This window comes from Panicum virgatum, chromosome 2N, assembly GCF_016808335.1.
Source record: "Panicum virgatum strain AP13 chromosome 2N, P.virgatum_v5, whole genome shotgun sequence".
NCBI classification, from domain to species: domain Eukaryota; kingdom Viridiplantae; phylum Streptophyta; class Magnoliopsida; order Poales; family Poaceae; genus Panicum; species Panicum virgatum.
Window position 1 is genome coordinate 19,533,706 of NC_053146.1, and position 12,450 is coordinate 19,546,155.

General features: G+C 51.1%; 1 protein-coding gene across 2 annotated transcripts in view; it reads left to right on the forward strand.

Moving 5' to 3' along the window:
* The first annotated feature begins 1,879 nt into the window (after positions 1-1,879).
* LOC120659957 (ABC transporter B family member 28-like) overlaps positions 1,880-12,450 on the forward strand; it is a 31,238-nt gene continuing 20,667 nt past the window's right edge. Inside the window, exons 1-7 of one of the 2 annotated variants that reach the window (XM_039938255.1) lie at positions 1,880-2,363; positions 2,443-2,630; positions 3,826-3,849; positions 5,325-5,426; positions 5,675-5,765; positions 6,725-6,825; positions 6,983-7,033. In XM_039938255.1, the coding sequence (XP_039794189.1) occupies positions 1,979-2,363; positions 2,443-2,630; positions 3,826-3,849; positions 5,325-5,426; positions 5,675-5,765; positions 6,725-6,825; positions 6,983-7,033 (942 nt within the window). In that variant the 5' untranslated portion in view covers positions 1,880-1,978. The remainder of the gene's footprint in view (positions 2,364-2,442; positions 2,631-3,825; positions 3,850-5,324; positions 5,427-5,674; positions 5,766-6,724; positions 6,826-6,982; positions 7,034-12,450) is intronic. The other variant, XM_039938256.1, reaches the window with a different exon arrangement.

The following is a 12,450-nucleotide window of genomic DNA, read 5'->3' on the forward strand; positions in this document are numbered from 1 at the left end:
AAATCTTCACACAAATCAACATCTCTATTGTTTCAGCCCCCCTTGCCTCCAATACTGCATCCGCCACTGCGTGGAGCTGCCCTAAGGCCTCCTCCAATGGTTGGATCATAGCTCTTTTTAATCGATTAACAGTGCACTGCACTGACCCTTCTCTCCGCGCTAGCTCGCACGTTCTCTGAGGAGTGCCTTTCTGATAGGCACGCTCGCCCAAGCAGCTGCTGGCACTGTGCCGAGCTCGCTCGATCCAGATGCTGCCTCTTGCCGTTGGAAGTGGCCTAATTGGTTCCATGCACCGACTCAGTCTGCCCCACATAGGTGAGCTAGGCCCTCACTGGCCAGGCTGACACGTTGCAGAAGGGTGTTGTTTGGCTCTCAGTATTCTTGTGTAACAACGAATTGGTTGCCTCGCACTGGTTCTGTATTGCTGCTCTCTAGTCTCGTTGCCTCGTATTGGTTCTGTATTGCTGCTCTCTAGCTCTAGGGAAGCAAAGAATTTGCCCGCATCCACGGAGTCTAGTTGGGAAGAAAATCTTCCACCGTATGGGATGGGCCTGGTAACTACTCCAGCCAACCAAACATATACTGGTTGTATGGTGAAAGCCGAGCTTAGCAAAGATCCAGACAACCAATCAGCATCTTAGTTGCCGGTCGCAAGTTGCTATGCTAAGTGCAAGGCTAATAGATTTCGCCTGCTGCATGCAGATAGCAGCGGCATGTCTTCCATCCTGTTCTTTTTCTTATTCATCCGCACCCTACGCTATTTAATGCTCATCAGTGCTGTGGATCAAAAAGATTGGCAGGATCAGTAGTCGCCCGCTTGAAACTGGCGTTCTGCGAACCGCCCACTCCATTCTCTCTCCTCTATTCTCACTCCATGTAGGATTTCACCGGCTACTCACCTGGCTTGCAACCCACATGTTTGCAACCATTAGATGAAATCGAGTCCATCTCATTGTGAACAGCTTCTTTCCAATTGTATGCCTCAGCAATAGTAGTGGGTGTGTGTCATCAGAAGGTACATAGTGAAATCATCTTCAAAAGGGTTTCATAACCATTTGTCTCTTAATTCTTCGAGGAGCTTCGCTGTCATCCTTCTCAAGAATTTTCTCACGATCAACATGTTGTTCAGAAGACTCATTAAATATAGAAGCAACGGGTTCAAGAAATTATCTCAGAAGAAAATCTAGAAGTGTTATGTATATTTTTCATAAGAAACATATTCTCAAAAAATGTTACATCACAAGATTTCATAATTATATCAACATGCATATCAGGTACCTTAGCTTTAACCACTAAAAATCTATAAGCTATACTCTTCTGAGCATACCCCAGAAAGACACAATCCAGTACCTTAGGTTCGAACTTGCGCTTCTTAGTGATTGGTATATTGAGTTTTGCTATGTGCGCAAATAAGAAAGCGATTGTTTCTCCAAATCCACATCTCATATGAAATTTGTTCTTTATTTTTATTTGGAACTCTATTTAGGACATTACTTGCGGTCAACAGCCTCTTGCATGTTTAACATAAAACGAGCCGTGTCTACCACAGCGTTAACTAAATCATTTAGCGTGCTCTCGAGGATCCTGTTTGATTCGGGTGAACAGGGACGCGTCCTCTTATAATATTTATCATGCCATGTTCATCAAATAATTTATCAAATATTTTTAGAAAAATACTCGCCACTATGATCTCATACTTAATTTTTCTCTGATCTTCAATTAAAATTTAATATAATAATAAGTGTAGTGTCCTGGAGCAGATTATCATAGTTTTATGATGTCTACTAGCAAAAACTAACTTTTTTATTAGTGGTTTATGGCAAAGGAATGGTTCTCCAACGGATAACCGCTGCTCCGCAGCGTGCGCGACTCGCGGCCGTGCCCAAACCCAACGGTGGCCGCAAATCCAACAGTGCGGCCGCGAATCCCCTCAGGCAGCATCCGGGGCGGAAGGAGAAGCCGCCAGCGGCCCAGCGCCATGGCGATCTCCACCTGCAGCTCGCGCCTCCTCCTCGCCCCCGCTCCCTCCTCCCGCGCCGCCGCCCCAGCTCCCCCGCGCCCCGCCGCGCACCCGACCCGCCTCCCCTCCGCTCCAGCCTCCCGCCGCCGCTCCCTCCGCCTCGCGCGCCCGCTGCGCGCCTACATCTCCGCGCCGGCGCCGGGCCCCGATGCCGCCTATGCGCCGCCCTCCCTCGACGCCGCGGCCGCGGCGGCCGACGTCGCCGCCGCCATCTCGTCCTCCGACGCCGTCACCTGGGCGGGCGTCTGGGCGCTGCTCTCGCGCCACAGGGCCCGCATCGCGGTCTGCCTCGCCGCGCTCCTCGCCTGCACCACATGCACCCTCTCCATGCCGCTCTTCTCAGGTGAGGGGGTGTTGGGGGCAGCTAGCGCTGCACGTTAGCTTGATTGTTTTCTGAAATGCAGGCGGCGTTTGTGCTGCAGGGAGGTTCTTCGAGACGCTGATTGGGCGGGGGAACGAGCCGCTGGGGAGACTGCTGTCCAAGATCGCGGTGCTGTACACGCTGGAGCCCATCTTCACAATCATATTTGTGGTCAACATGACCGTCATCTGGGAGCAGGTTATGGCCAGGCTGCGGAGCCAGATATTTCGGAGGATTCTGATACAAAAGGTACTTTTCCTTTGAGACCAAAGCTATAATTTCTGGACATAGAAATTTAGGCACTACTGTTGTGCTGCATCGTGGTTTTGTCTTTTGTGTTTACCGCATGCAGAGTCGGATGTGCTTGTTAGATATTTATCATAGTTGAATCTATATGTTGATTTGTTATGCAGCTATCTATATTTGTCCGCGGAGCATCAAGCTGCTAATGGTTCAGAAACTGAACCAAAACCACCCCACCCCGTAATATTAATTACATGTCCTGCTAGTCCACCCAAACCAGTTTACCATCTACAAGAACCAAACCAAACCAAACAATGTGTCTATTAACCCCAAATCCTCAAACGGTTTCTAATCAAAACCGCATGCTTGGTGGACATAGCTGCCAGCCGGCTAGTCGGGGCAGTAGTGATAGCTGGACGAATTGAGATTTTCCTGGTAATGACAATCGTGGTGTATTGGCTCGATCATAAATATTTCAGTCCAATCCAAACCTGATTAAATCATTCTCATGGGTAAACCAAACTGAACCAAACCATTTTCTAGAGCGAGCCTATTTACACCAAACCAATACTGAACCAGCTGAAACCCAAACCGAAAAAACTGGATTGCCACCGAACCATGAGCAGCTTGAGCGGAGCACTAGTTTGTCTACCAATTCTGCCAAGTGCAGCTCAAACAAAGCTTTTGTTATTTAACATTTTAGTACACCTTCAAAGTTGACGTTAGTCCTTGTGCCGCGATGAAAATGATTCATGCCATTTGCTTCCTAGGTTGCAGAGGCACTCAATACAGTTCTACTAGGTGAACTTACTAGTACTTGACAGTTAACAAGTTATCTATATATTCGTGAAATGGAATGGAAATGGGGTCAGGTCTCGTCTCAAAAAAACTTTATATATTCGTGAAGTATCTAGACTCCAGTGCATTAGATATTGTACATTTCGACGATGAAATCTTGTAAACCACCTGTTTATGATTGTTAGCATAGCCTGTTAAGTTCCAGTACTATGGTAGTTTATCTTATATTTTCCTTTTGGGTAATGCATACATTATTTTCTTTCTACAACTTATTAGATGTCACATTTTCTCATTGCATTTTTAATTCCGTACCCACCAAAAGAGCTTCTATTTATTTCTTGTTGTCCATATCTCCTTATATAAGGCACTTTTCTCAAAATTTTCTTGTATCTGGTTTTTGCAGATGGTGTTTTTTGATCGGCACAAGGTAACATATTTCCTAGCAATGATTGTACTGTCTTCATACTCAATCACGACAGTTACTAAGAGCAAAAACCTCAATAACAAAATGCACATTCCCCACTTGCTTAAACATGTCCATCCATTTTAAGATATCGTCCATAGTACTGTAGATTGGAAATAAAGCATATGGTTCTTGTTTCTACTACTACTGGTAACATGTGATGCTTCTTCCATAATGGCATAAATGGGTGTTAGTTGTTGTGCAGTTTATAAGTACTCAAAATAACAGAACTATCTTGCTTTTTCGTGTTGACTAGTTTTAGTACAGTATCACTGGTTTAGCTTATTTAGTCTATAGTGCAATGTATAGGGCACCTTTGATTATAAAAGTATTTTCTTTTGAAAATTTTGTAAATAATAAATAATTTTACAACCCAAATTCCATGTGTTTTGAGTTCTAACAAAGATTAAAATGCACTGGCGGTCCTTAAACTTGTCCTGCGGTGTCATTGAGATCCTTAAACTCTTAAATAGTTAAATTGCACATCTTGGTTCATAAACTTCTTAAGCATATCACAAGTTGCCTAAATCACCCTAATCACTTACATATATGGCACTCTTTCTTGGGGTCTGACATGGGGAGATGCCCCCATGCTTTACTACATATCATTGCCATCAGAGTCTTGAGATGTCCCCAATGTTCAAAAAGGCGGAATTCTGCGGCCGCCTAAGCGCGCTTACCGCCTGGCCTAGGGGGGTAGGCGGTCCCCTGGGCGCCCCATGGTGGCGGCGGAGGTCAGGATGGGCGGCGCCGGAGGAGGAGGTTGGGGGAAGGTGCGCGGAAGAGGAGGCCTGCGACGGCGGAGGAGGCAGGGATGTCACGCGGCGGCGGAGGAGGCAGGGGACGGGCACAACGGCGGCGGAGGAGGTAGGGGACGGGCGCGGCGGCGGCGGAGGAGGTTGAGGCAGGTGCGCGGAGGAGGAGGAGGAGGAGGAGGCAGGGGACGAACCTCGGCGGCGGCGGAGGCAGGGGCGGCGGGGCAGAGGAGGCAGGGGCGAGCGGCGAGGACGACGGGGAGGTGTCATCGCGTCGAACCAGGTGACGGGGAGACGATGGGTCACGGGTGGAAGATAAGGTGGGGGAGGTGGGCTATTTGGGCAGTTTTGGATCTTTCTTTTCCATTCAAAGCCCATTAGCTCCTTATTTTTTCTTTTCTTTTTAGAGTATATGGTGAAGTATACGTATTATATTGTACCGCCTAGAAAAACGCCTTGAAACGCCTAATCCCGCTTAATCCCTAGGCGGTGGGTCACCGCCTAGATACCGCCTAGCGCTTTTTTGAACATTGGATGTCCCCATGCTGTACTACATGCTCATAGCCGGGTGTACTGTGCATATCCAGTGCCATGAAAACATAGGAAACTTGTATCAACAAGTTAGAAAGAATTAATCTGCTTCATGTCTTGAGGTATATATATCTCACTACTGTTTGATGGCAGGTTGGTGAATTGACTGGTTTGTTGACATCTGATTTGGGTTCCTTGAAGAATGTTGTAAGTGACAACATATCTAGAGATCGTGGACTAAGGGCACTCTCTGAGGCAAGATACTTTACACTATGAGAATGTAAGGTTGATACTGCTAAGTGCTAAGAGTTTGATTAGTATAATTACAAAATCTCTGAGGTGTACTATTAATTATTTTAAAATATTAACTTCAACCATATTTCACCTTCTGTTCTCTAGATATCATATACTCAATGAATTTAGTGGTCCATAACTCCATGTTACTTACACCTTATTTCAGGTGAGTGTCTTCTAAGCTATTCACCTTGTTTTTACCTTTTCAGATCACTGGTACCCTTTGTATACTTTTCACACTATCTACTGAGCTAGCTCCTGTTCTAGGGCTCCTAATGGTCTCCGTCTCCGTTCTAGTTGGTAATCTTCTAAAAACTGATTGCCATGCATGTATCGCTTATTGCTAGGGCATATTTTGATAAACAAAGTAGTAAGCTACGTTAGGATATAATGATGGAATCGATCTCTTGTATCCTATGGGTCAACTTAAAAGTTAAAACTTGATCTTTTCTGCATGGATGTCTGATTTCGCTTGAGAAGGTATTGGATATGTTGAGGAACACTAGGTGTGATACTGAAAAGCTATTAGGCCCCTGATGATAGAGATAACTGTCCCCTTTATGTGGTCTGTCTATAGATATACAGATCATGTTCATTTGTGAGTTCCACTTCTGTTAATATTCATAACACAGTCTATTCATAACACAGTCTATTCATAACACAGTCAATTCTGTACAGTAGTATTTTGTAATCAAACATGATTCTTTTTCCCAGATAGCTACAAGACAAATAGGCTTGGCAAGGAGTAATTAGCTTTTCTTTTGATGTTTTATATTTTTTTATGTTATCAGATTTTTTGCACAAATTAAGATCTTGCTTCTTGAGTCTTGAGTGACCTAAAAAAGGGCATACTCAGTGCCGTAGGCTTCCTGCACTGCACGGGGTCTGGGGAAGGGTTGTTTTAAGCACCAAGCCTTTCCCGCACAAATGTGCAGAGGCTAGGGCTCGAAACCGGGACCTTCCGGTTACAGACAGTAGGCTCTACCTCTGCACCAGGCCTGCCCTTCAGTTTCGAGCGACCTACATTTCACAAATGTTCAACACTATATTTTAGGACATCACACAACTTTTTTCTGAAATTTCCTTGTCCAGCTCCATGCAAATATCTTTTAAATGATTTTCTTCATATTTTGGTGACTGAGTATACTACACCCTTCTAAAATAATATTTTGCTGAAGTGGTATTGTCGGTTTTTGTTGCGTATCTTAAAAAAAATTACATATCTTTTGACATGGCTGTCTCTGTTTTTGTTTAACCAGCTCTTTTCAAGAGGTCAACTGTTCCCACTTTTAAATCTTACGGAATTGTGCAAGCACGCATATCAGATTGTGCATCAGAGACATTTTCAGCTATTCGTACTGTGAGTGCCATTGTTTTACTGACATGCACATAAGCACATTTAAACATTGCTTTGATTTCACAAGTTTTATTTTCTTGTGTTACTGAAATGGTTTATCTCTTATCTTCTATACCTGTTAACTATATTAGCTATCCTTGATTCAGAAGTCCATTTGTAGGTCCGGACTTTTGGTGGTGAAAAACGACAAATTTCTTTTTTTGACAATTTGGTAAGCCATGAGTCTTTTAGTGTTGATCTCTTAATTAGCAATCATTGTGGTTTTCAATTAATAATTATCATGACTGAGGGTGTATACGGGTTGTAGCTAGAGTTATGATGGCCCTGGTCTGCACTTGTTAAAATAGGCTGAAACCCTTGATTGTTGTGGCTTCTGTGGAGTTTTTGGGCCTATTGGTGAGAATAATTGCCTTGTATTCCTCCAAACCCTAGAAGGGTGGGATATATAGTTCCTATACATGTGCCTCTATACATGGGCTCAATATACACCAACACCCCCCGCAGTCTGAACTACCGGTGCAGCGGTGTTCAAGACTGGACAACAAGAAAGCCAACATCCCCCCGCAGTCTGAACAACCGGCGCAACGGTGTTCAAGACTGGACAACAAGAAAGAAAGTACACGCAGGGCAAATACCCCCCGCAGCCACAACTAGCCATCTATTACGTTGAGGCTGGAGCGAAACTCCGAGAAGGTCGAGGATGATAGTCCCTTGGTGAAGATGTTTGCAAACTGGGAGGTGGTCGGGACATGGAGTACCCGAACATCGCCGATGGCGATTCTGTCGCGCACGAAGTGCAAGTCGATCTCCACATGCTTCGTCCGCTGATGCTGAACGGGGTTGGTGGAGAGATACACGGCGCTGACGTTGTCGCAGTAGACGAGCGTGCTCTTGGCGAGCGGGCTGTGGAGTTCCGCCAAGAGCTGTCGTAGCCAAGACGCCTCCGCCACGCCATTAGCGACAGACCGGTACTCTGCCTCGGCACTGGAGCGGGAGACAACCGGCTGGCGTTTGGACGACCAGGAGACCAGATTGCCGCCCAGGAAGACGGCGTAGCCGGAAGTGGAGCGGCGAGTGTCCGGACAGCCAGTCCCGTCAACATCGGTGTAGACAACCAGCTCAGCAGAGGACGAGCGGTGAAGGACCAGGCCGAGGTCCACAGTGCCACGGACGTAGCGGAGGATACGTTTCAGCGCAACAAGGTGTGACTCCCGGGGATCATGCATATGGAGACAGACCCGCTGAACAGCGTAGGTGAGGTCCGGCCTGGTGAAGGTGAGGTACTGCAAGGCCCCGGCCAGACTCCGGTAGGCAGTAGGATCAGCCACAGGATCATCCAGATCAGCAGACAGTTTCGCCTGAGTGTCGATAGGAGTGGAGCAAGGCTTGCAATCAGTCATCCCAGCCCGCTCCAGAATATCAAATGCATATTGCCGCTGGTGAAGGAGGAGGCCCGACGGGCGAGGCTCAACAGTGACGCCCAAGAAGTGGTGGAGCTGACCAAAATCCTTCATAGCAAACTCCTGCTGCAGAGAGGAGATGACGCGCTGAAGCAACTGCTGACTGGAGGCTGTGAGCACAATTTCATCGACATAGAGCAGCAGGTAGGCAGTCTCATCCCCACAGCGGTAGATGAAGAGAGACGTGCCAGACTTGGCCTCGGTGAACCCCAATGTCAGCAAGAACGTGGCGAACCGAGAATACCAAGCCCGAGGAGCCTGCTTCAGACCATAGAGAGACTTGTTGAGCCGGCAGACTATGTCCGGACGACTGGAGTCCACAAATCCCGCTGGCTGAGAGCAGTAGACAGTCTCTGACAGACTGCCATGAAGAAAAGCATTCTTCACGTCCAGCTGCTGCACAGGCCAAGAGCGAGAGAGCGCAAGCGAGAGGACCGTGTGCACCGTAGCCGGCTTCACCATTGGATTGAAGGTCTCATCATAGTCCACACCAGGCCGCTGGGTGAAATCCCGGAGATCCCAGCGAGCCTTGTAGCGCTCCAGTGTGCCGTCAGCCCGACGCTTGTGCGTCCAGATCCACTTGCCTGTGACCATGTTAGCAATCCAATGGTTACTCTCATGGATAAGAGGATGACACTCGAGCTGGGGAAGTTTTCTGGTTTTTCATCATTTACACTCACAATGCCATGCCATCCAACGGGAGGGGAGGCAACACATTTATACACAACTGCAGGGCAGCCAACACTGAGGCATATTCTACTCCTAGTCTAAGATGCCAAATGAAAGGACAACCTGCTGTCCTATCTAGATGCTAAAGCAGTCCAAGATGCTGTCCTCTAGGGTAGCAATGGTGCTAGTGCGTGCTGCAGAAAATGAGATGCTGCAGCCCCACACAGGACTACAAGTACAGCCCCACAAAGACCACAAGTACAGAGACTTATTCCCTTCATTCTCCCCCTAAGTCTTGTGCGTCGTCTTGTGGGAAGATTGGACCATCCCGGTCCTGCAGCAGAGCTCAAGGAACTTGATCCTCCCAAGGGGCTTGGTGAGCAAATCCGCAAGCTGATCCTTGGTGTTGATGTAGCTCGTCTTGATGGTTTCTTCCTCCAACCAGCCTCGGATGAAGTGATACCTGACTCGGATGTGCCTGCTCCTCATGGAACACGGGATTCTAGGCCAGCGCAAGAGCGGACTTGCTGTCCACCCTGAGCTCCACTGTTACAGTGTCTCTGCCGAGGAGATCACCAAGCAGTCGAGTGAGCCAGAGCGCCTGAGTCGACGCGGTGGAGGCCGCAATGTACTCGGCCTCGCAGCTGGACAAGGCCACCACCTGCTGCTTGACCGACTGCTAGCTAACGAGGCACTCGCCGAGGAAGAAGAGGATCCCGCTCGTGCTCTTGCTGGTGTCGATGTCGCCGGCGTGGTCGCTGTTGCTGTACCCGACGAAGTGTATCGCTCCAGAGCACCTCGGGTAGTGGAGACCGTGGTCGAGAGTCCCCGCAACATAGCGGATGATCCTCTTCACGGCCTGCTGGTGCTCGACGACGCTGCATGAACCGACTAACGTAGCCGACGGAGAACGCAAAGTCCGGCCGTGTGTGGGCGAGGTAGCGGAGGCTCCTCACAAGGCGCTGGTACTGCGTAGTGTCCACCTCCGCTGTGCTGTCACGGCTCAGCTTCAGCCGCTCCTCCATCGGTCCATCGGAGTGAGGGCTAGGTTGCAGTCGGTGAGCCCAGCTAGCTCAACGACGCACTTGGCGTAGGCGGTCTGTCGAAGCGTGATCTCGGAGTTGTCTTGGTGCACCTCGATCCCCAGGTAGAAGGAGAGAGGCCCCAGGTCGCTCATCTGGAAGGTGGCCTTCATCTCTTCCTTGAACGCCGCCACCTCCGCATCCTTGGTGCTGGTGATCACCAAGTCGTCGACGTAGACACCCACCAGCAGGGCATTGCCGCCATTGCCCCGCCGGTAGATGGCCGCCTCGTGTGGGCTTTGCTCGAAGCCCATCCCCTTGAGCGTGGAGTCCAGCTTGGCGTTCCACGCCCTCGCGGCCTGCCGCAAGCCATAGAGGGCCTTGCGCAGACGTAGCACCTTACCCTTGCCGGGGATCGCAAACCCCGGCGGCTGGTGCACGTAGACCTCCTTCAAGTCGCCGTTAAGAAACGCTGACTTGACGTCCATGTGATGGACGCGCTAGCCCTCCTGGGCAGCCAGCTCAAGGAGAAGTCGCACGGACTCCATCCGTGCCACGGGAGCAAAGGCATCGTCGAAGTTGACCCCCTCCTGCTGCACGAAACCTCGTGCCACCAGACGAGCCTTGTGCTTGACGATGGCGCCGGCTTCATCCCTCTTCAGGTTGAACACCCACTTAAGGGTGATTGCACGGTGACCGCGAGGGAGATCGACAAGCTCCCAAGTGCGGTTCTTCACAACCGCATCCATTTCCGACTGCATCGCGGCACGCCATGCCACGTGTCCCTCGGCCTCTGCGAAAGACCGAGGCTCGCCGTCGTCGCACGCGAGGTGCAACTGCGCCTCCAGGTCGTTAGGCGCCAGACCCGGCGTCGGCTGATCACCGAGAAGGTCCTCCATCGTGTGGTACCGCAACGGCTCGCCGTCGTGGTACACGTCGATGCGCTCCTCGTCGTGAGAGAGCGGAGTAGCGAACTCCACCGTGCTGTGCTCAGCATAAGCAGGTGCTGGAGTAGACGTGTCCGAAGGAGTGGCTGTCGGTGTTGGAGTGCGTGGCGTCGCCGGCTGTGGTGGTGCAGCCGAGGAACTCGGCACAGCCGGAGTCGTGGCTGGAGAGCGTGGTGCCACCGGTGTAGCAGGCACCGGAGTCGGTGGAGGCTCGGGGACCGGGGTACGCACGCTCGCCGAAGAAGAGCTGCATACTCCCCCAGCTCCCTCGAAGTGGACGTACTCGACGGTGAAGTCGTACGTCGGGGCCGAGCCGTCGTCCACCGCTTTGTCCCACGCCCATCCTCGCCCTTCGTCGAACACAACGTCGCGCGCCGTGCGCACACGCTGTGTCTCTGGGTCGAGAATGCGGTAGGCCTTCGAGCCCTCCGCGTAGCCGATGAACACTCCCGGAGTGCTGCTGTCGTCGAGCTTGCCGATGTGACCAAGCTCCTTGGCGAACGCGAGGCAGCCGAAGACCCGCATGTGGGAGACCGCCGGCTTGCGCCCATGCCAAGCCTCATACGACGTCATGCCGTCGAGTGCCTTGGTGGGCGAGCGATTGAGGATGTGGACGGCCTTCACCACCGCCTCTCCCCAGAAGACAACCGGCATCCACCTCTGCTTGAGGAGGGCCCGGGCCATCCCCACAACCGTCTGGTTGCGCCACTCGATGACGCCGTTCTGCTGCGGGCTGTACGGCGCGGAGTAGTGGCGCTGGATGCCCTCATCCGCGTAGTACGCCGCGAACTCGCCACCGTTGTCGGTGCGCAGCACGCGCAACTTGCGGCCGCTTTCTGCCTCCGCAGCAGCCTGAGCACGCCTGATGGCGTCCGCAGCCTCTCCCATGCTGCCGAGGATCATCACCCACATGTAGCGGGAGAGATCATCGACGAGAAGCAAGAAGTAGCGCCGTCCCTCTGGTGTGGCCGGTGTCACCGGGCCACACAAGTCCCCGTGCACGAGCTCGAGCCGCTCCTTGGCTCGGAAGCTCGCCTGCTGGGGGAAGGGGTGCCGCCTCTGCTTCGTCAGCACGCAGACGTCGCAGAGCTGCTCCACATGGTCGAGGCACGGGAGGCCTCGCACCATCTCCTTGGCGCCGAGCCGCTTCAGGGCCTCAAAGTGGAGGTGCCCAAAGTGCTTGTGCCACTGCCATGCCTCGTCGTCCCTGCGAGCTGCAAGACAAAGAGGCTGGGCCACCCCTACGTGGAGGATGTAGAGGCGGTTCTTCCCTCGAACCACCCTGGCGAGAAGCTGGCGACGATGGTCCCAGATGCGGAGGACCCCGCTGTCGATCACCACGCGTGAGCCGCTCTCATCGAGCTGCCCAAGGCTGATAATGGAGTTCCACAGCGCCGGGATGTAGTAGACTCCGGTGAGCACGCGATGCTCGCCGGACTTGGCGGTGAAGATCACGGAGCCCACGCCCTTGATCTCCACGGCGGAGGAGTCCCCAAACCTGACGGAGCCACCTACGTCGGTGTCCAGGTC